Raw genomic sequence first — 19,687 nt, forward strand, 5'->3', positions numbered from 1 at the left:
GCAGCCCTCGCTGCTGGTGAGGAGCTGTCTGGCTGCTCACCAAGACACTGGGAACCCAACTCTCATATGTGCTTCATCTGCCACAGCACCATAATTAAAGTTGGTCCTCCCGAGCGGCCCATCTACCACAGCCGCCAGACCTGGCCTTACAAATGCCTCTGCACTCATTATTACTTATAATCAAAGAGCACAGAAGTTGTCAGCTTTAGCAGCAGGTCCCTCCAATCTCTGCACACCAGCAGGAGCCGACTGTGCTGTGGGGACAGCTGTGCTCCTGGCCGTGACATGCTGCAGGACATGAGGAGCTGTCTTGTTGCAGCCCTGGGCAGCCAAGCAGCCCACTGCACATGGCTGGCAAAGAACGCACTCTCTGGCTGCGCCTTTTTGTCTCGATAAGGATTTTCAAGGTCACGTTTGCTTCCCTCCTGGCTCTGGTGAAATCCCAGGCACGCAGCCTGCAGCCGCAGCATGTTCCCACCCCACATGTCTTGTAGGTACCAGCACACCCTGCCTTGTCAGCTGGCTCCCTGAGCACAGAAACACCTTTCTAACTGTATCCCTTTCTCCTGAGAGCAAGTGGCTGCAACACCCTGCTGCAGGGCTGGAAGCGTTGTGGAGGGTACTAGCCTGGGAGCCTCCTCTGCCCACCACTTATCCCTGCACACACAGCAGGACTGAAAGCCCTCGCTGTGCCAGGCAGGATTCCTAGGTAACTCCCCAAAAACCCCTATGTGCTGCCCACTCACAGGGTGAGCTAATTATACAAGCTGTTAGGCATGTATGCATGCACCACAGTGCTCTGAGTCATTAGAGCACGGGATTTATACTTCACTGCACGCATCTTGCTCTTTGTGACCATGTGCCTAGATACAGCCAGAACGAACACAACTATCTGGAATGTCTGCCGCTCGCCAGCCAGCCTATCTGAATGCAAAGCTGGGCTGCCCCACAGCCTGACTGGCTGCATGTGACCCGGTTGCATATCCAGCTTTCTCAATGCTGTTTAGAACCCCTTATTCCCTTCCCCCCCCTCCCTCCCCCCCCCAGTCCAGAACAGAGTGCAGTGCAGTGTTTAAGTCATGTTCTTTTCTTGTGTTATAGAAGTGACTCGAGTGTTGGGAAAGCCAGGCAGTGCTGGTGATCCCAGAGATGAACATGGGAAGCCTCCCCTCTGTGGGCTCGCGGATTGTTTCTATGGCAGCAGCTGCTCCTCAGCTGATGGCAGTCTCCCCCATTCAAAGTCACTGGATGCCCAACACCACAGCATGCCAGCCTCAGCAGGCATGATTCTGCCCTTCAGTCACTTGGCTTTCATTTACAGGAGCCCAATTCGGTCCCCAGTGAGTCCAGGACTGCAGCACTACATCCTGCAGTGCAGGGCCGGGTCTGCATCTGACATTACCTCTGAACAAGCTCTATCCCCCTCATCCAGTCTGCCTCAATCCCACAGCATGGCTCCATCCTACAGACATCCCTTTCCTAAGGGATCATACCCCTACACCTCATGCTGTACTCACACACAGGACTTGTCCCCATGCAGAGCAGCCCATACAGCAGTGGCAGGGCTCCCTGTGCGAGCTCATTGCTCAGTCCAAACCTTTAGCATCAGAGTGAGTTGCAACTCCCATGCCAGCTACTTTTTAAGTACTTCTAACGTGTCACCCAAACACTGACCTACACCATCAATGTATACATGTCTATATGTATACATTAATTTCCTTCAATCAATTCAGCTGAAAAATTATCCCTTAGTCCCGGTAGTCTACAAAGACCAAGCTGAAATCCTCCAGCAAATCAAACACTCCTGCTACCCTTGCCTTGCATATCTAAGCAAATCTACAAAATGATTTTGATGAGAATCAAAATCAGTGATGAATGCATAGAACTATTAAAAACACAGACCTTACCGGCAGAGGTCTTTGAGCACTCCTTTCTTCCATCAATCGTGTCCTTTATTCAATGTCCTTCTAATAATTGCCAAATCAATGGCAGAAACACATGTTTCTATGGTTCCGTGCCTGACAAAGGACAGTGATATTGCAGAGACTGCAGTGCCCAGGATGAATGAAGTCACTCTGAAATCCTAGCAACTTTGTTCCTCTGAACTGCTTTGCTGAGTTCCCAAGCAGCAGCACTGAGTCCAGCCAACATGCAGAACAGTGCCCTCCAGATCTGCACACAGCAGATCCAGGAAGGACATCCAGAGAGAAGCCAGCATCCCGTTAGGTGTCACCTTCACAGCGTCACAGCAGATGGAATTACAGCCCACAGCACAGCACTAAGAAAGCATCCATCTCTGTTATTTAAGCCGTCTGCTCTGAAAGGCAAACCAGAAGTGACATCACTGCCCGTGGTGCCAGCTCTGAACCCCTGCACCGAGTCAGGGCTTCCCAAGGAAGCACACTGTGCAGGAAGGCTGCTACTGCTGGCAGGTCACTGCTGCAGAGCCCAATTCCATGCCACCTTGGTTACTGAAGCAGCAGAAATGGATCCCTGAAGGCACAGAGCAGGGTTGGGGCACAGCAAGGTGACGGACCCACACCTACCATGGCCCAGCAGTATAGGGGCAGGAGCTCACAATGTCCCATAGCCACAAGAGGCTCTGGGACAAAGCTGTTGAGCCCTTCCACCAGCAAGTAAGCACACAATTAGCCAGCACACTGTAAGCTATGGTCTGCTGCATTCTCAAAATGAATCCAGAGGCAACCACTTACTGCTGTCAAGACAGAAGGAAAAGAACCTAATCCACATCCCATCCAGCCTCTATCTTTACTCAGTTGAATGATACAGACAGCAAGTCTAGCAAGTGAGATCAGGGCCTAACACAAAGATGTCAGGAATAAAGCAAGAAGCAAGTGCTCATTACTAAAAAAAAAAAAAAAAAAAGTGAGATTTATTAATAAATTAATGCCTCCTACTCTTCTTCACTAACACACAATAAAAATATTCTCAGAAAAATACCACGTAGAGCCTCCCAGCATCAAGAAGCACTGCACTTCTTCACACATCAGCCATTCCCCTACCTGCACCCAAACTGCTTGATGGACTAAGTGCTCCCCTTGTAAAGTCAACAAGTCACCTCTTAGGATTCAGTCTCAGAAGGACCAGATTTGTTTTCCACAGTTTAGTCCCTTTTTAAAAGCTAAATAGAGGACTCCATGCTCTTCAGGTACAGAGTGCTGCATGTTGGTCCCCTGCGTGTCCAGTCACCAGCTCGGGTGCAGTGATGCTCTGACATGGCAGACAGTAACGAATTCTCAGTGCTCATTGTAAATGCAACAACTTTCCAGTTACCTAGAAACCTTATTTCAGATCAACACGAGTTCAGCTTTGTACAGCAGAGCCTCCAGGCACCAAAGGGAAATCACCTCTGCTGTCTGCCTCCCTGCTCACGACACCAGACAGCAAGGGGAACTTCTCTGAGCACCAAGCAAGAGAACCTACCTGCGACTGGCTAAGAAAACAAATAAACAGGACTAAAAGGGCAATTTGTTACAGCTGTGCAAGCCAGAAAAAATGAATGCATAGCCCACAGTGAATTGAGTACACTGCCCTGTTTTCTTGTTCAGTTGAATCAAGGCATCCCAGGAGCAGGCTGCAAGAGAACAGGAGCGGGAAAGCTAAATTAGACAACACAGCTTTCAAGAAAGAACTAAACTCAGCGGGGAGGAAAGAACATGAGAACTCTGCAAGCTTTTCCCATCCAACATAGATGCATTTTATATTCTCCCCAATGCAGAACTAAAGAGCAAAGGAGAAAGAGCTCAAACATCAATAAGGAGATTCCAAGGTGAGCTGTCAGAAGACCAGGAAAGGGTGCTGTGAGCAACACACAACAAGTACTTGTGGAGCTCTGGAGCTGACTGCCACAGCACAGGAACATGTGCCTCCATTTTTATGCACAGGATATCAAAGTTTAGACCATGATATTTGTCATTAAAATCAGTTGAGGAAAACATCTTAACAAGTTTCCATGCCTTTCTTAGCATGTTAAGGTTCATAATGCTTCTTGCAGTTCTCTGCTTCACATGTTTTGTTCAAGGCTTACTGATTATCCTAATAAAATAACACACAAAAGCACACCAAAAAACCCTCTTAATAGAGTGAAAATTAGAGCATCGGATCTATTACACCACTCAGCCTTTCACCTCAGCTGGAGGAGCATTAGAGCCTTTGGACATCTCATTTCAATGAGAAGGTTATTTAGTTCTGGAGAGTTTGCAGTAAAGTATTTAATCGCTAAAGGATTTGCAAATGACACATGAATATGCATGCAGCACTTCTCACCATGATATAAATCCTATTGTATATTTATGAATGGATTGCTTTGCCTCTAGCATCTACATGTATATAAACACAGGTTTTATTCTTCAATCCCACCCTCCCTTCTCTTTAAGGAGGTGCTTGAACAAATTTGCATTTTTTGAAATCTATTATCTACAATGCATTTCTTGCCCCCCCCCATGAAAAAAAAAAAACACAACAAAAAAAGAACCTCTGTACATCTCCTTCCATAAGGCAAAACACACACTGTATGAAAGGCTTTAAACACCCTTTAAGCATGTCCCTGAGAGAGCTAAGCAACAGTGGTACACAACTTGAGAGAGAAAACAAGAATGACAACAGCCAGAGAGAGGGGGAAAAAGTATTCAGAGCATCTGAGTAGGGAATAAAGGCGTGAAGTGACAGGTCAATAGCTTGCTTTTGATTGCAAAAATTCTAGCTGAAGGGAAGTAAATCCTCCACAGGCGTCTAGCAAGCAACAGAAATACTGAACTTCTTAATGCAAAAGCCTTGAGCCACTGATGGAACTCCATTATTCCTTTCATCAGACACCTGGGCTGCTCACCAAGCAGCATTTCAGCCTGTCTTCAAGAATGTTTGGTACGATGCGCTACCGCCCTTCAGGAGGGTGTTGCCACACACCTGCCTAACGACTTCAGAGAAGTAATTTCAGCAATGCCTTTAAAGATATCTGTTGGAATGATTTAATTTAGGTTATTCCATTGCAAATCTATTCTGTAATAAACCCGTTGGCAAAGGAACACTTGCCAACATACAGCACTACACCAGAACCAAGTGTCACAAGCAGACTTCCAAACAGGATGATTACAGGTGTAAATTTCCACCACTTGCACTATTTCCATTCCTGCTAATACACAGCAGAACACTTAGCGTTGAGAAGTTAAGTGCCTCAGCTGCCTTCCTCCTTCAAGGCCTTGGTGTCACTTGGCTCTGCATGGAAAACAGAAGCAGCCCCCAGTTACAGACCCCTTCTGCAAAGGAGAGTCCCACTGCAGGGAGCAGAAGGGCTGATGTGGCAGCCGTAGAAGCACAACAGAACATGATCAATACATGACAAGTTCCTTCTGCTCCCGAATAATCACTGCCTGTTCATGCATCTAAACCAGGCTGCCAACTGCAATACACTCAACTTAATTCATACCTTGATCTGGTAAGAACAGAAAAAAAGATGCTCAGGAAGGAAGAAGTGTAAAGAGTGCCCTGAAAACAGAACTACAGTAACCATGCCTGGAACGAGGACCGCCAGCCCACCTAAGTTACTGAAGATGCAACAATACTATCAGAACTACAAGAAAACTACTAACCAAAGCTGCTGCAGCCTGTCAGGGAAGCAGACAAAACCCACCAGGATGCAGTCAGGGTATTAGCTGCAGCCTACTGGACAAACAGAGAGTAAAGATGAGAAAATTCAACAAAGAAGATTTGTTCTAGGGATAAGAGTGGCATTTACAAAAGAAGTGTGAAAGCGAGCCTGAATGAAAGATGTCACCGAGTGTGAACCGCTCAGCTGCAAATCGACCTCAGCAAACAAACTGCACATATGCAACTCTCCTGCAAATGATAAAGGCAGATTCCTAAGCGATATACCCCTCTGTGCCATCCCACACATTCTTCCTGTAAAAGTGAGGGGAAGCTTAAAGAGAGGAAGGGGGAAATAATGCCCAACTATGTTTGTTTCTCTGATCTTACATGTCTTAAGTATTTGAGTTCAGAACATGCTCTTAGCATCGAGCAATGAAAGACCAAGACAGCAGATACCTGCTATATTTAATTATTAGAGAGCAAGTTGTGTGAGGAACTAGCAGCATATCAGATCTTCCCCGAGGAATTAACAGATGGCCTATGACAACACATTTACCTTTACTCAGAATTACAGACTGTTTCAGCTGCCCACGTAACAAACCATCATCACACTAACCAAGCTGAGAGCTGCACAGTCTATTGCTGAGGACACCAGGTGCAGCTGCTCTTCAGAAGTACATGCCAAATAAAGTAGCAAAATGTTAAGATGTAAGACTGCAGAAGGTTCTTTAACAGACAGAACACACTGGGAAGGGCTGTTAAGGATTAAGCCTTAAAACTGACTTCCTATCCTTTACTCAGAATCTGATGTCTCTCAACAAGACAGTACAAAAAAGTTGTCCCAGTGCAATAAACAGCTTTCAAGAGGTGACACTGGGAGTCTCAGCCCTGCTGCTCTACTCCCCTGCTATCAGTCTATCAGCAGGCAAACACTGGGACAAAGGAAAGGAGCAGCAGATGAAGACAGTGCAAAATAGCAGAAACAATGACAGATACAGGAGAGCTCAGAGCCTGAAAGTTACTTACCAGGAGTCAAAGGCTTAGAGCCCTCACAGCAGCTTTTTTTTTGGTTACTGCTCACATTTTTGCAGTATCACATTTCTGTCCCAGCTTCACAGACTGAAGGAACTGTAGTTTATTAGGCATTATGAGAGACCTTGGGGAAAGAGCAGAAAGCGGAGGGATAGGCTGCACTCACAGGCAGCATGAAAGGTGTAGAAGGGTGTTCTAACATTCAGAGCAGCAGGTCAGGGGGAAGCTATGAGAAACTGAGAAGATGCAGATCACAAATCAGAGAACTAAAACAGGGGAATGACATCCATAACATCTGGAAAGGCATCACATTTTACAGAGTAAGTTCAAGATAAATTCCAAAGTTTCTGTATTTAACGTTCAAAAGCAAGAGAGAGAGAAAAAAAAAAAAAAAAAAAGAGGAAAAAAAAAAGACTACAGCATCTTATAAAAGCTTCATGTCACAGAAAGTGACAGGATGTGGCTAACAGCCATGGTATTGCCCTCCGTGCACACACAGGTTAACGTGCAAACATGTCTGTGGAGAAAATGCAGAACTGCAAGGTATCTTCAGTGGACAAACCTGCCTATTTCTATCTTGCTGGAAAACCTCCTTATGGAGAGCCACCTGTTAGGTAGCCTAAAACAGTCTACACAAGCTTCCACATAAGAATTAAAGACAGCGTCCTTCCAAGGCAACAGATCATTTTACCTTTTGTGCTTATATCTACTGTGGTGTGAAGTGCAGCTGACATAAGAAAGGACACACAGCAAGCCTGGCTCACTGTCCCACTGACCGAACAGCTATTTGGGGCAGCTGGATGTGGAGAGCTTTGAGGTATTTTGGAAGAAATCTGAACAAGCTGAGGTGAAGAGAAATGAGATGCTGACTGACATACTGAGCAGAGGGATTTAACCTCCCCGTCCTCCTCAGGGTGAACACGTCATGCTAAATCAAATACACCTGAGTATCACCACTAACACCTTCCAAGAAAACTTTTGTAGAGCGCTGATTTGATTTTCAGTTTAACCACCACAAAACTCCACACTATCAACGTGCTATCTGGAATACTGCATACAGTGCCAGTCACCCCACATTAGGCAAGTTGTACAACTGTATATGTGAAAGGCTCCCTTCAGTTCTCCCTCTCTGCTCTTCAGGAACTCATTCAGAACAGCAGCAGGCCACAAAGTGTCATGGTTCCCTCCAGCATCCCAAGGCTGCACCTGGAGAAGCACTACCAACACAGCAGCAGCTGCCACCAGCATCTTCATGGAAAGTAGGGTCTCTGGATAGCTGAGACACCTCCTCCCAAGAACAGCTCAAGTCCTGTGTAGCCACCAGAAGACTGTGCTAACAGATGGCAAGGAACCACAGCAGCACCACTGCAAACAAAGGCTGGAATGCAGCAGCCACCCAGCAGCTGCTGAGCATGAGAGCAGCATCACCTCTGAAGCACAGACCGTACTCTTCATGCACTGCTGAAGCAGCACGCTTAAGATGCTCTTCTAGATCAGTGACATAAGATGCAGAAGCACAATACATGCACGTGCCTTCAGAAATCCTAACAGGCTCAAAATGAATCTTTAGAACTACAGAAGTAAAATTGGTTGAAGACCTACCACTGCACTGAGGCAAGCGATGGTTTCAGCTTTAGAGCACCAGAATTCTCCCAAACATAGAACAGATATGAATGACTGCCTCCTGCAAATCAATGCTGTTTATTGGGTACTTTAAATCAATAAAGCTTTCCTCCACAGAGTAAATTCTCCTGAAACGGCGATTAGACATTTTAGGAGAACTAAGTAGTTTCATTAAACAATACCATTAGTCCTGAAACATCAGCTTGACATCTCAGCCAGAAAGCACTTCATCAGAACTAATTAATCCCCACAGCACCTCCATGAGATTGAGAGCGCCATTCATCTGTTTTTAAATGTGCTGGGCATTTCTGTTACAGAACACAGAGGTGGGGTGGAAGTCATAAGTACCAGAACAAACAGAGCAAGCCAAGCCAGCAGAATACATCCAAGAACATGAGAAAGCTAGAAAACACTGACAGCTGTAAGACCTGGCGCTTCTATGCATCTTCCTGCTGCAGACCAAAGCTCCTGTGAATACCCAGAGAGTCTTCCAGATGCCACTAGACTGGATGAGCAGCAGTGAAAAATGGTTATTACACTACTGGGAGCAGTTTTGCCTGTTGTTTGTTCAGCCAATTATCTATGCATGCAGCTTGGATGTGGGGGGGGGGTGGTGGTGGGGGAAGCAGTAACCTCAGGCTCTGTGAATGAGAACTCTGGGTTTTATTGGAGCAGTTAAAGTGAAGTTTTCATTACCACAAGCAAAGCACACAACTTTACTGAACAGGTATCATGAATGATGAATGACACGCAGCCAGTAGAGAAGGTATTTCCCTCAGAGGAAGTGGCTGATCTACACACTCCTGGACATGTGCACATGGCAGCAGCAGCCTGTGCACCCCAGGCCCTGCCATCCACCAGTCCTTGACCACTTGCTCAGCTGCCGGGTGCCCTGCCAGCAGAACCAACAAGGCATCCAGGCTGAGGCAGCCAGCCACAGCACTGAGGAAACACAAGCAGGACTTTCCCCTAACACATACAGTCTCCCCCCCTCTATAAGAAGAGGGGCATGCAGTTCTCCCAAGCTTGACACAGCCAAGTGCCATACCAAGCCCGGGACAGCCCAGCCCTGGCACGGAGCACCATCAGCTGCACCTTTGTACCATGGGCAGCACCACCCCTGCATGCTGAGCAGAGAGCACGGTGCCTTAGCACCTCACTCTCACCTGCTGGTACAGGGGATACAATCAATCATCTACCAACAGACTCCTCAGTCACTGCAACAAGAGCCCAGCAGCAGGACAGCCACAGGACCACCCCCCCCCCACTGCTGCTGGCACAAATTGCTTTGTCTTCAGGTTGTTCCATTAACAGTTATATTTTGGGACCAATCTTCCTGGGTCTTCCAATGTATTTTCTTGCACAACCTAGAAGAATTCAAATCAGATTCAGGCATCATTAAGTTTGTCACCAACTCCTCTTTCCATAGCTGCACTGTGAAGAAAGTGCCAGTGACAGCTTCAGGACACTCTGTGCCTCACACCAGGGTTCACTCGGGCTCAGCTACAGAACGTACCCTACCTGCAGAACGCAGTCAGAAGCTACAGGCAGAGCTGGCACCCGCAGCTCTGGGAACAGCCTGCCCAGGGCACAGCTGCCAACATGTCCTTGCAGTGCTCCTGGGCTGAGCACAGCCACCACAACCTCCTGCCTGGCCCCACCTGTGCCAGCACAGCTCCCACACTGCCGCACGGGACCTGGATCAGCTGTTTCTGTTAAACAAATCCAGACAATGAGACATTTATCAGCCACAGCACATTCTGGATCGGGCTTCCCACATGGCTACAGAATTCCATTCCAACAGCAGCAGCTCCAGCTGTCCCACTTAGTAGAAGCATCAAGCCAGCACAACAGCATGGGGCCAACCACCCACACATTCACCATACTCACGTCTTCGTGATTTACAAGCTGGTTCTCAGTACAACTACTTTGCTATGAAAACAGATGACATGCACAGGGGAAGCTGCTGACCAAGTGATCACTTGCTGGTCAAGTGAGCTGCAGTCAGAGGTAGCTTCCCAACCCAGGAGATGAAGCTCTACCTAAACTATGGTGACCCAGCAGTGCATATGAGCACAGTGAGGGGCAGGTGCTGCATTTCTGCAGTGGTGACAGCAGGTCATCTCTGCTGGTATATTTACAAGCACAGCATGCAGGCTCCTGTTCATTGCTGGTGAAAATGCACAGCTACTGATGGTGACTGTGTTGGAAAATAGAACTTCATAGCTGAAAATTTGCTCTATCAAACAGTGTTCTTGTGCTATTTGTATCTGTGTAGTTTCCATGGAAATAAACAGGGGGCATTACTTTCAGAGCAATCTATGTGTTAGCATTTATATTAACTTCCACCCACTGCAGGGGGAAAAAAAATCCTATGAACAGCACAAATGTACACACTGAGACACCTGTTCCCATAGACAGCATCCAAAGTGATTACAAAGAACTGCATTTCTGTCACTCAGCTGTGTGCTCACAGAAAACAGCTTTTACAGACACACGTGGAACTGCCTGTTCTTTATAATAAAAGAAACAGCTATTTTGGGGAAAGTAAATGTGGGAAAGGTGCAGACCCACACACACACAGTGGGGTGTTAGGGCAGCCAACAGGAACAAGAGGTAACAGCAGGCAAACCAGCAGTGTGCCGTGGTGCTGCCAGTCATAAAGACCTACAGAAAAGAAATGCCCCAGCCTCAGGGTCTTGTCTCCTCCTGACACTGATTTTCACCTGCAGAAAAGCTCAGTTCCTTTCCTCCTCAGTGCTTTCGAGTGCTCCCCTTTCAAGTCTTTTCATTCTTGAGAATTCCTACATTATAGGTAGCCAAATTTTGCTTTCCTCCAATGATTATAGTTATGTTATAAGCAAATAATCTCAGTAGCGGGTACTTACATATGAAGTTTCAGCAAGATGCTTACACTGGAGTCTTTAGAAGGCAAGTTTGGAGATCAAATGTGCAGAGCAGAGCGGGTGTGAGAAGCTTCAAGAGCAGAATAACAGAAGAAACACAACACACTGCAGCACCTCACAGAGCCTGGCAGGACGGCTTAAGGGAGGCACAGCAAGATGACTATGCTCTATATATAACATCTTAGCTGGTCTTCATCAAGATCCTCAGGCTCCCTAAACCCAGCATATTCACAAGTAAACAGGTGGCACTAGCTTTAAGAGCACAAAGTACGCTACATGTGACAACACATACACTGACATACACTGGCCCTGTACCCTGGCAAATCTCTCCCCTGCCTGTCTTTACCAGAGCTCTGCTTCGTAGGTTCAGTGTGGAAGAATTCTCTATATGGAATGTGAAGGTGTCTCAGAGAGTATCCGCAGAACCTGAGCTTTCTTTTGGTAAGTGTCTCCAACCATCACCAGGACCCTTTGAAAAAACAAAGGCACCAGCTGAGGCATTGCTGCCTCCCAGAAACACAAACGCCTTGTCTGCTTCAGTAGCTTCCCAACGCTGATCTGAGTAGCACTCCAGGTTTACCATCTTTCACTCACAAAAGAAGCCCAGTGATCGGGACAAAGCGAGGTCAGCCAGCTCCATCTACAACAGCCAGAATAACCCAAGTACACCAACAGACCAGGAGTGTGAGAACACAAGACCTGGAGAATGGAACACATTTCCAGGCATCTTCAGGAAGCTTCAGGGTGGGAAATCCGCTTCCAAGAAAGTTTGGGGGTAGATCAGAGGTTCCCCTACAAGCTGCAGAGAATGCAAGGACAGTGCACACACCGGTATCCAGATACCCGTCCCCAACACCCATGTCTGATGGAAGCACAAGCCTCATTTGCGGTACTGAGTTGGTGCAATTCCAGCTCTTAAACATCACTGTAAGTCAGACAGCAGCCAGGGCTGATATTTCTGAGACAGGCTCTTACTCTGATCTGCCATCCAGCACAGCAGCTTACAGAGCAGGTGCATCCCTGCGTGAAGGAAGCAGCTGGGACAGCACTCCAATATGCTTTACCACATGCTGGTGGATGCCTGGAAAATCATGCTTGCTTCTACAATAGGAATAACAAACTGACTTTTCTCCCCGCTCAGTAAGGCTGGGTCACCCACCACACTGCCTCCAAGTCCTGAATTACCTAACTCAGGACAAATTTGTGACTAGAAAAAAAGTCAGTTATTTCTGCATTGTTTTATATAGAGAACACAAGATTTTTTTTTTTTTTTTTTCCATCTGGCCACCAGAAGTGCCTCACAGCTTCTTAACAGGAAACCCTGCCTACAGGATACCCAAACCCTCGGTTACACTGTAGCACAGGTACAGCAATGGTTACATTACCAACTCCCTCCCATGATTCATCTCTGGATGATTTCCCTAAACGCTCTAAAATCCACACGCTCCCCAGGACTCCTCACCTGGAACAGCCCTATGTGATGCAAGGCAGGAGGCACACAGCGGCCCTGGCCAAGCTGTCTGAGCATCACACAGGACAGTGACTCACCCAGGACTGCTGTGACTTTGCCCCACTTGAAGTGCAATGGCCCTTCTAACCAACAGCCCATCTGAAGAATGGGTGCAGCGAGCTACAGGAGAGCAGGCAAACCTGCAGCGATCACAGTGCCAACCCAAGTGCAAACCTGTCACCAGCTGCTATCGCACAAACAATGGGCAAGCCTGTGCCCTGAAGCTACATGGTATCCCTGCTCATGGCTTTTTCCACTAAATTAAGCTAGAATGAAAGACTTATGGAGGTTTAAAACCTGCATGCCCTTTCCTTAGCCACCAGCTGTTGCTCACTGAATAAACTGACCATTCTGAGGGCACAGTCACACCGAGATCTCACCATAGAGAGGCAATGGGGTTCAGAACGAGCCTTCAAACATAAACCCTGCCCCGCTTCCCTGAAGTCTGCAGTTTTACAGCCATGCTTCCCAGTATCTACTGCTTCCTCCTGGATCAAAGACAGCACACATAAGCAGAGCACAGGGAGCACTGCAGCACCTCTCAGCTGCAGCTACTTCACACACAACTTGCAGGCAGAGAAACACAGAACACACACCATCAGATGCACAGCACCTAAAGCCAACCCTACCACCGCAGGGACAGTCTGAGCTGCTCAGAAACTCCCATCACCTGTTGTCCACACGGAGCTGTCTGTCATCAGCTGAAAAGGAAACTTTTTCTTGCAAGTACAGCAGCCCATGTCTCAAACTCATTCAAACACGTGGTCCCCCAGGTGACAGGTTCCAACCACATTGGTGTTCTGAGGCAGGAGCAGCGCCTAACAGCCTGTAATGAGTTCCTGGTTTGCTGCTGGAAGGTGACTCAGAAGCAAAGCTCGTCGGGGCCATGTGTATTCAGGTGCATTGCTATGTGCACAACAAACACGTCATGTGATAGGGCCTGTCGGTGGTGAATGCTCTCCTCTAACAGCACTGAGCACTCAGCTCTGCGTGGATAAGGCATCTTCAGCTGCTTCTGCCTCTGACTCACAACCACAGACACATCAGAACAGCTATTAACTACTATCAGTCCTAACAGCTCTCACTTATCTTCACCAAAAATAAAGATGCCGAGAAAGTATCTCCAATTTAAGCTTATAACAAATTTTATCAAGGTTAAAAGCCACACCATGGCACAAACACTCTCCCTCGACTCTTCAAATTGCTTCACTGAAACATCATTTCAAAGCGTGCTCCAAACGTTCAGCAGTCCAACAGGTTACACGTTTGTCACCGGGATACACGAGGATTACTGCTGGAATGCAGAACACTCCTTAAAACCCTGTAAAACCGCACAACTCGCTGCCTTGCAACACAAGCTGAGCTACGCAGCACTGGGATAAGGCACAGCGCCGCATCACACGTGGGATCCCCAACGGGAGCCCCTCAGAGAGCAGGGACTGAGCAGGGGGGAAACCAGTGGGCTGCGGGAATACTTAACGACGGGGGTTGGGGGTAAGCCTGTAAGGTGCACCCAGAGCACACCACGTTCAGTGCTTGGGAATGCAGCTCGTCCGGGCCGATGTGTGAGTTGTGAGCCAGGGATTCCCGACACGGAGCCGCGCTGTGCAGCACCTGAGGCGGAAATCGTGGGGTTACCAGGACCCCGCAGCGCCCAACAACCCGCGCCTGCTCGGCACGGCGAGGGACAAAGAGCCGTCGGGACGCGGCCGAGCGCGGGGCGGTTCGCTTCGATCCCCGCGTTCTTCAAAGTGAACAACACCGGGAAAGAACCCACGGGGAACACACAGAGCACAACCGAGCGTCCCGGGAGGCGGCGACCCGCGCGGAACTGAACTCAGAGCACCGCGGCACCGCCCGACCCGCGCCCTGCAAACGGGCTCCGTGCGGCAGCCGCTCACGGCAGCGCAGCCCGGAGGGACACGCCGCGGGTCCGGCCGCTCTGGGGCCGAAGGAGGACGGACACGGCGCAGGTGAGGGCGGGCCCGGCCCAAGGCGGAACGGCGCAAAGAGGCCGGGCCGGGCGCCGAGCCCCGCAGCGGGGCCGCACGTCGGACAGAGCGCCGAGCCCGACCCCGCCCCAACATCGCCCACCTGTCCCGGGGGTCGATCCAGCTGGTCTGCTTGGTGTTGTGGTCGATGTAAAAGACTTTCCCGTCGTAGTCCCTCGCCTCCTCCCAGCCCGCGGGCAGCGGCAGCTCCTTCCGCGGCATCGTCTCCAGCTCCGGCCGCGCCGCCCCATGCAGCGCCCCGCACCGCGGCGGGGGCCGAGCCCGGGACGGGGCCGGGCCGGGCGGGCGGCGAGGAGCGGAGCGCTGCGGAGCGGGGCCGCAACGGCCCAGCCGCGCAGAGAAGCGCCCCGGGCGGCGGCGGCGGCTGCTCACATGCCGGACCCGCGGCGGGGGCGGGGCCGGGAGGGGGGGCGGGACCCGGCGGGGCGGGGCGGGGCGGGACAGCCGACGGAACGAGCAGCGCCGGGACCGGGACCGGCCCCTCCCGGCCACGCCGCCTCGGGCCGCCCCCGAGCGGGAGCACCGCCCCGCGGCACCGCCCCGCCTCGCCCCGGTGTTGCGGGCAGCGCCCCCTGCTGGAGGGGCGGAGGTTCAGCGGAGCCGGGACGGGGGCGTGTCCGCGGGGCGGGGGGCGGCCCGCCATGTTCTGAACGTCACTTTTACATGGCACAAATCGGCTCGGCCGTGCTTCCACTGACCTGAGGGAGCGCCCCGTGTCGTCTTTCTCGGTCCACCCGGCACAGCACGACGGGTCGCCCCGCGCTGTCCGTCAGTCGCGCAATCACGGCGTGCCGGGGCCTGGCACGGACGTACAGCCCCACAGCTGCGCGCCCCGATCGCCGCCCACGGGCTGCGGCCGCGCGGGGTCCGGTCCGAAGTATCACCGAACGCGTTAAGGTGGGGGCGGCACCTCACAGCTCACAGAAGCAAGAGGGAGACTTCTTTCTACTTCTGATAGGAATTTTTGACTGGTGGGAAGGCCTGGTTTATGTGATGTACTGCTTTATAGCATTAGGCGATGTTTCTTGACATTCTGATTTCAGTTCTATGATTTCTTCTCTTAACCAAGCACAGTGTGTGTGCCTGATTGCAACAGCACAGAGAGCTGGGCTGCAGCAGATTTCCATGCTCAATAATAAAATTAGGCTGGAACCTGCCAGGAGCCATCGTCTGAGGATATAAAATGCCTGTACATATAGTTTCTCCAATAGCGAAGCTGCTGAGCTGCTGTAACAGCACAGGCAGTGTAATGGTTTGCTATCTGCCACCTCCTGATGACTGAACTGCCACTTCCACTGTAAACCCTACCAGCTGAGGGGTCATACGTTGGCTGTGTTCTCCTGCCTCTCTCCAGAAGCTGGCACACAACTCTCTCCCGTGGTGTTTTCACCACTTCAGCATTGCTTTCTCAGTCCTTGCCTCAAGCTCTGCAGCAGAAGCCTGACTTCAGCCCTGAACAAATGTCAGCGGAAGTCAGGACACTACAGATTGGGATAAATGGTCTCCAAGCATCAACTGCATCACTGAACCAGTTCCAAATGTTGTTTAAGAGTACCCCAATGATGCACGTATTAACACAGAGGAGCTGGGTAGTGAGCCTTGTCCTTCCGAGTGCTTCCCCTGCAAATGTGTCCCCAGAAAGGAATATCACAAGTGGTGCTTTGCTTTAGTTTCCTTCTGCAGAGGTATCCTGCAGAGTAGCAAAATTAAGTCTGAACAGGTTCAACTTTAGGACATTGGTAACAGAACAAAAGAAACACACAAGGCTGTGCAGCAGGTTCTCATTTCCAGCCTCTCAGCTACAAGAAAACTTCTATTGTACAAAAAAAAAAAGAGCAGAGCATTCAGGAGAACAGTGAGAAGTGCTTCCACCTTGAGATCTCATGGTTTACGTTCACACCAAAAGTAACAAACAACAAAGCAAGCTCCATAAATACCCACCTTATGTTTCACTTCTTTGATAAGTTTCACTTCTAGACAAGTCTGATAACAGCACTTCACATCTATCAGCACACAATAACATCTGCAGCGGTGGACATATAGGACTTTGTCTGAAAACATACTCGGACTCATCCTTCTGAGAGAACAGGGCCTGGGGTTGTGGCACACATAGTGCATGGGGGAGCACACAGGTGCAACACTGCAATCAGAATGGGGGTGGGTTCTGTTTGCTCAGCAGAATTCAGCTGTGCTCTGTGCGCCATAGGTGCTGCATAGCACTGCCACCAAGCTGTTCTGCTTTAAATGTGCCCTGGAGTGAATTAATGCCCATAATCAATTCAAACATCTCTGCTGATACCATGAATCATTAAAAACCTCATCTGCAACCCCAAAAGCAAGACTGCTCTCAAAATTAAGTGGAGCTTTCTGACTACATACTTAAACGAGATAAAAGCAGCAGGGCTCTCGCTGATGCATGGTTTCCTTTTAACATCATCAAGAGTGACTGTTAGCTCAGGAGAGGGTCTTTGATCTTACCTCCCATTTTTAAATGCGGTAGAAATAAGCAATCTCACAAAGAAGACAGATTGCACGGGGGCTCCGGGGCTCACAGCAAGTCCTTCCGTCTTCCATTTAATACCATGTTACTGCATTTTCAAACTGTCTGGAAGTTTCTTTGGTGCAATTCAACTAATTCCAGGATTGTAAGGTGTCGATCTGAGAGTCATTAGTCGTGAGATGCAGAGAGGGAAGTTATAGGAGCATTTACAGATTATTTTGTTGTCATAAACAAGCAACACTTACGTAGGACTTCGCCCACCAGAGGTCAAAGGAGCACCTCCCTGCAGGATCCACTGCACAGTGATCACTTCTATGTGTCAGATGCTGCTCACAAGGGATGACAGCGACGCACTCAGATTTTTCTCATTTTAAGATATCTCACAATAGAAGACCAATAATTCACAGGAGTTTTAGAGACTTTATTTATGTATAAACAATTTAAACACTTTGCCATAAATTATCTTTGCCTGTCTCTAGTCTTTGCTTAGCAGCAAATTAAAATTAATATAAAAACTCAATGAACAATTCATACATGTATATTACAAAAAAGTTCTTGTACCAAAGTTCTTATTAGACTTTTTTTTTTTTTTTTTTCTTTTTCTTTTGTGGTGACCGTAATGTGATTGTCTCAGTTTCTTGACCAAACAAACACACTAATAATTTTTAAATCTGAAACAGTGATTGTGCCTTCTGGCTGATGTATGTACAGGGTGATCTGACGTGGTGCCCATTTGCAATAGTGTAACACAATGCCCACAGCTCTACTGGAACTGATACCAACAAACTACTGAATCTAAACAGACTACACCCTGTAACTGTGTTATACTGTCCACAATGGAAATCTTCAAAGACAAACAGAGTATGAAATTTATTTGTAGTGATTTATAGCCACCATTTTGAATGTAACTTTACACTCTGCCCTCTTTGAATAAGTTAAGCTTCAGGCCAGACAAATGGAGGGTCAGAGCGCAAGTGCTGTTTTGTTACTCCTAAATATAGTTTCCTTTACTATTTCCAGTGTGCTCTCACTTGCATTCTCCTTTTCCTCCAGTTGCTACACACAAATCACCCCAAAGTCATGTTTTAAATGCACCTGTATTTTGCTTTAAATGAAAACCTCTTGGATATTTATCAAACAAGCAGTCTGAATCATTTGAGTTTCATCAGCTGGTTAGTGAAAGTGGCCCACTTGGATTTCTTAGTTTGCTCACGTGTGAATGAAGTGAGGTAATACAATACGAGGCCTTCTTTTTATTTTTCTTTAGACCCAGAACAAGTGGGTAATATTTCAGGGGTACTTCTAAATTTGTATGGTTAGAGTTTTCAGTCAGGCTTTAGTCCACTTCAGGATGTGGTTTTTAATCACTTGAACAGTAGCATTTAACTCAAAAAATATGAGCTTTTTTTTGCCACTTGCTATCCCAAAGTAGCTCAGCCTAGTGCCCCCACGTAGGTCTTCATCTCCTTAGGAGAGGAGATAACAGTTATGACTACTGATTCATCCAGCAGAGGATGACAGCAGGTTAATTTGTTACCTCTTTCCCATTTCATTCTGTCTTAAAAACTGGATGTTGCTGCTACTGTCTGCTAGCTCTGGGTACTGCTCCACAGGCAGGACATAATATCCCTCGTAACCTTGAACCCTTCCCGTGTTCAGAAGCTGTTGCTTCTCTCCGTCTGTCCATACGCGGCTGCCCTCGCGGCCATCCCGTGCCTTCTGCTGCTCTTTGGCCCAGGCCGACCCCAACGCTCGCTGCCGAGCCTGGTCTAGCACTCGTGCCTTTTCCTCATCCAGTGTGTCAGCAGTGAGCCCATAGCGAATGTTAATCAGCAGGGTGGAATACTGAAACTCGATATTTGTGAACCGTCGAGTCCTTCCATTGATCAGGAGGGTTGGCTGGGAGACGGTCACATTTACTCCGCTGTCCAGGACCTTCCTCCCGCTGGTCATCGCGAGGGTGACGAGGTCGCTATCAGCTGAGCCTATCTTGACAAAGTAGTGAGTATCCTTCCCCTCGATGCTGTAGTGCATTTTTTCCAGGTAGTGAGCACTGTTAAGGACAGAGGCAATTTTTCTGCTATCGTCTGTGGCTATGCTGGAAATGCCAGTGGTTACACGGCCTTCCTTCACAGCAAACATGATTCCTTTCCCAATAATAGGAGTGCTTGTTGCAAACCAGTGGCCTGCTTTTTCTCTAATACTGGCATGTAATCTTTTAGATATGACCTGTCCCTCAAGAGCCATGAAAGCTTGATTGTGTCTTTCTGTTGTCTGCTGGACTCCTGTAATTAGCTGAAAAAAAAAAACCACAAAACAACAAAGAAGATACAGACCTGAAAATGCTGTTTTCAGAGAACAGTGCTAATGTTTGTTTTCTTTTTATAAAAGCAAGTTGCACAATGTAAAATTCTGTGTAAAGGCATCTCCCTTCCCATAGAAACACCACGTTCAGAGTTGGTGTAAAAACACATTTGGTATATAATTTTATAATCAT

The 19,687-nt window shown here is 48.4% G+C and overlaps 2 protein-coding genes across 19 annotated transcripts in view; both read right to left on the minus strand.

Annotated features, from left to right (window-relative positions):
• Positions 1-14,973, minus strand: part of WWC1 (WW and C2 domain containing 1) — a 59,622-nt gene extending 44,649 nt beyond the window's left edge. The window contains exon 1 of one of the 2 annotated variants that reach the window (XM_015875920.2): positions 14,773-14,973. In XM_015875920.2, the coding sequence (XP_015731406.1) occupies positions 14,773-14,891 (119 nt within the window). In that variant the 5' untranslated portion in view covers positions 14,892-14,973. Of the gene's footprint in view, positions 1-1,902; positions 2,127-14,772 lie in introns of those variants that run through there. The other variant, XM_015875919.2, reaches the window with a different exon arrangement.
• A 2,617-nt stretch (positions 14,974-17,590) lies between these two features.
• TENM2 (teneurin transmembrane protein 2) overlaps positions 17,591-19,687 on the minus strand; it is a 1,269,291-nt gene continuing 1,267,194 nt past the window's right edge. For all 17 annotated transcript variants that reach the window (XM_032447373.1, XM_015875932.2, XM_015875931.2 and 14 more), the window contains one exon: positions 17,591-19,485. In XM_032447373.1, the coding sequence (XP_032303264.1) occupies positions 18,724-19,485 (762 nt within the window). In that variant the 3' untranslated portion in view covers positions 17,591-18,723. The remainder of the gene's footprint in view (positions 19,486-19,687) is intronic.

This window comes from Coturnix japonica, chromosome 13 (genome assembly GCF_001577835.2).
Source record: "Coturnix japonica isolate 7356 chromosome 13, Coturnix japonica 2.1, whole genome shotgun sequence".
Classification (NCBI taxonomy): domain Eukaryota; kingdom Metazoa; phylum Chordata; class Aves; order Galliformes; family Phasianidae; genus Coturnix; species Coturnix japonica.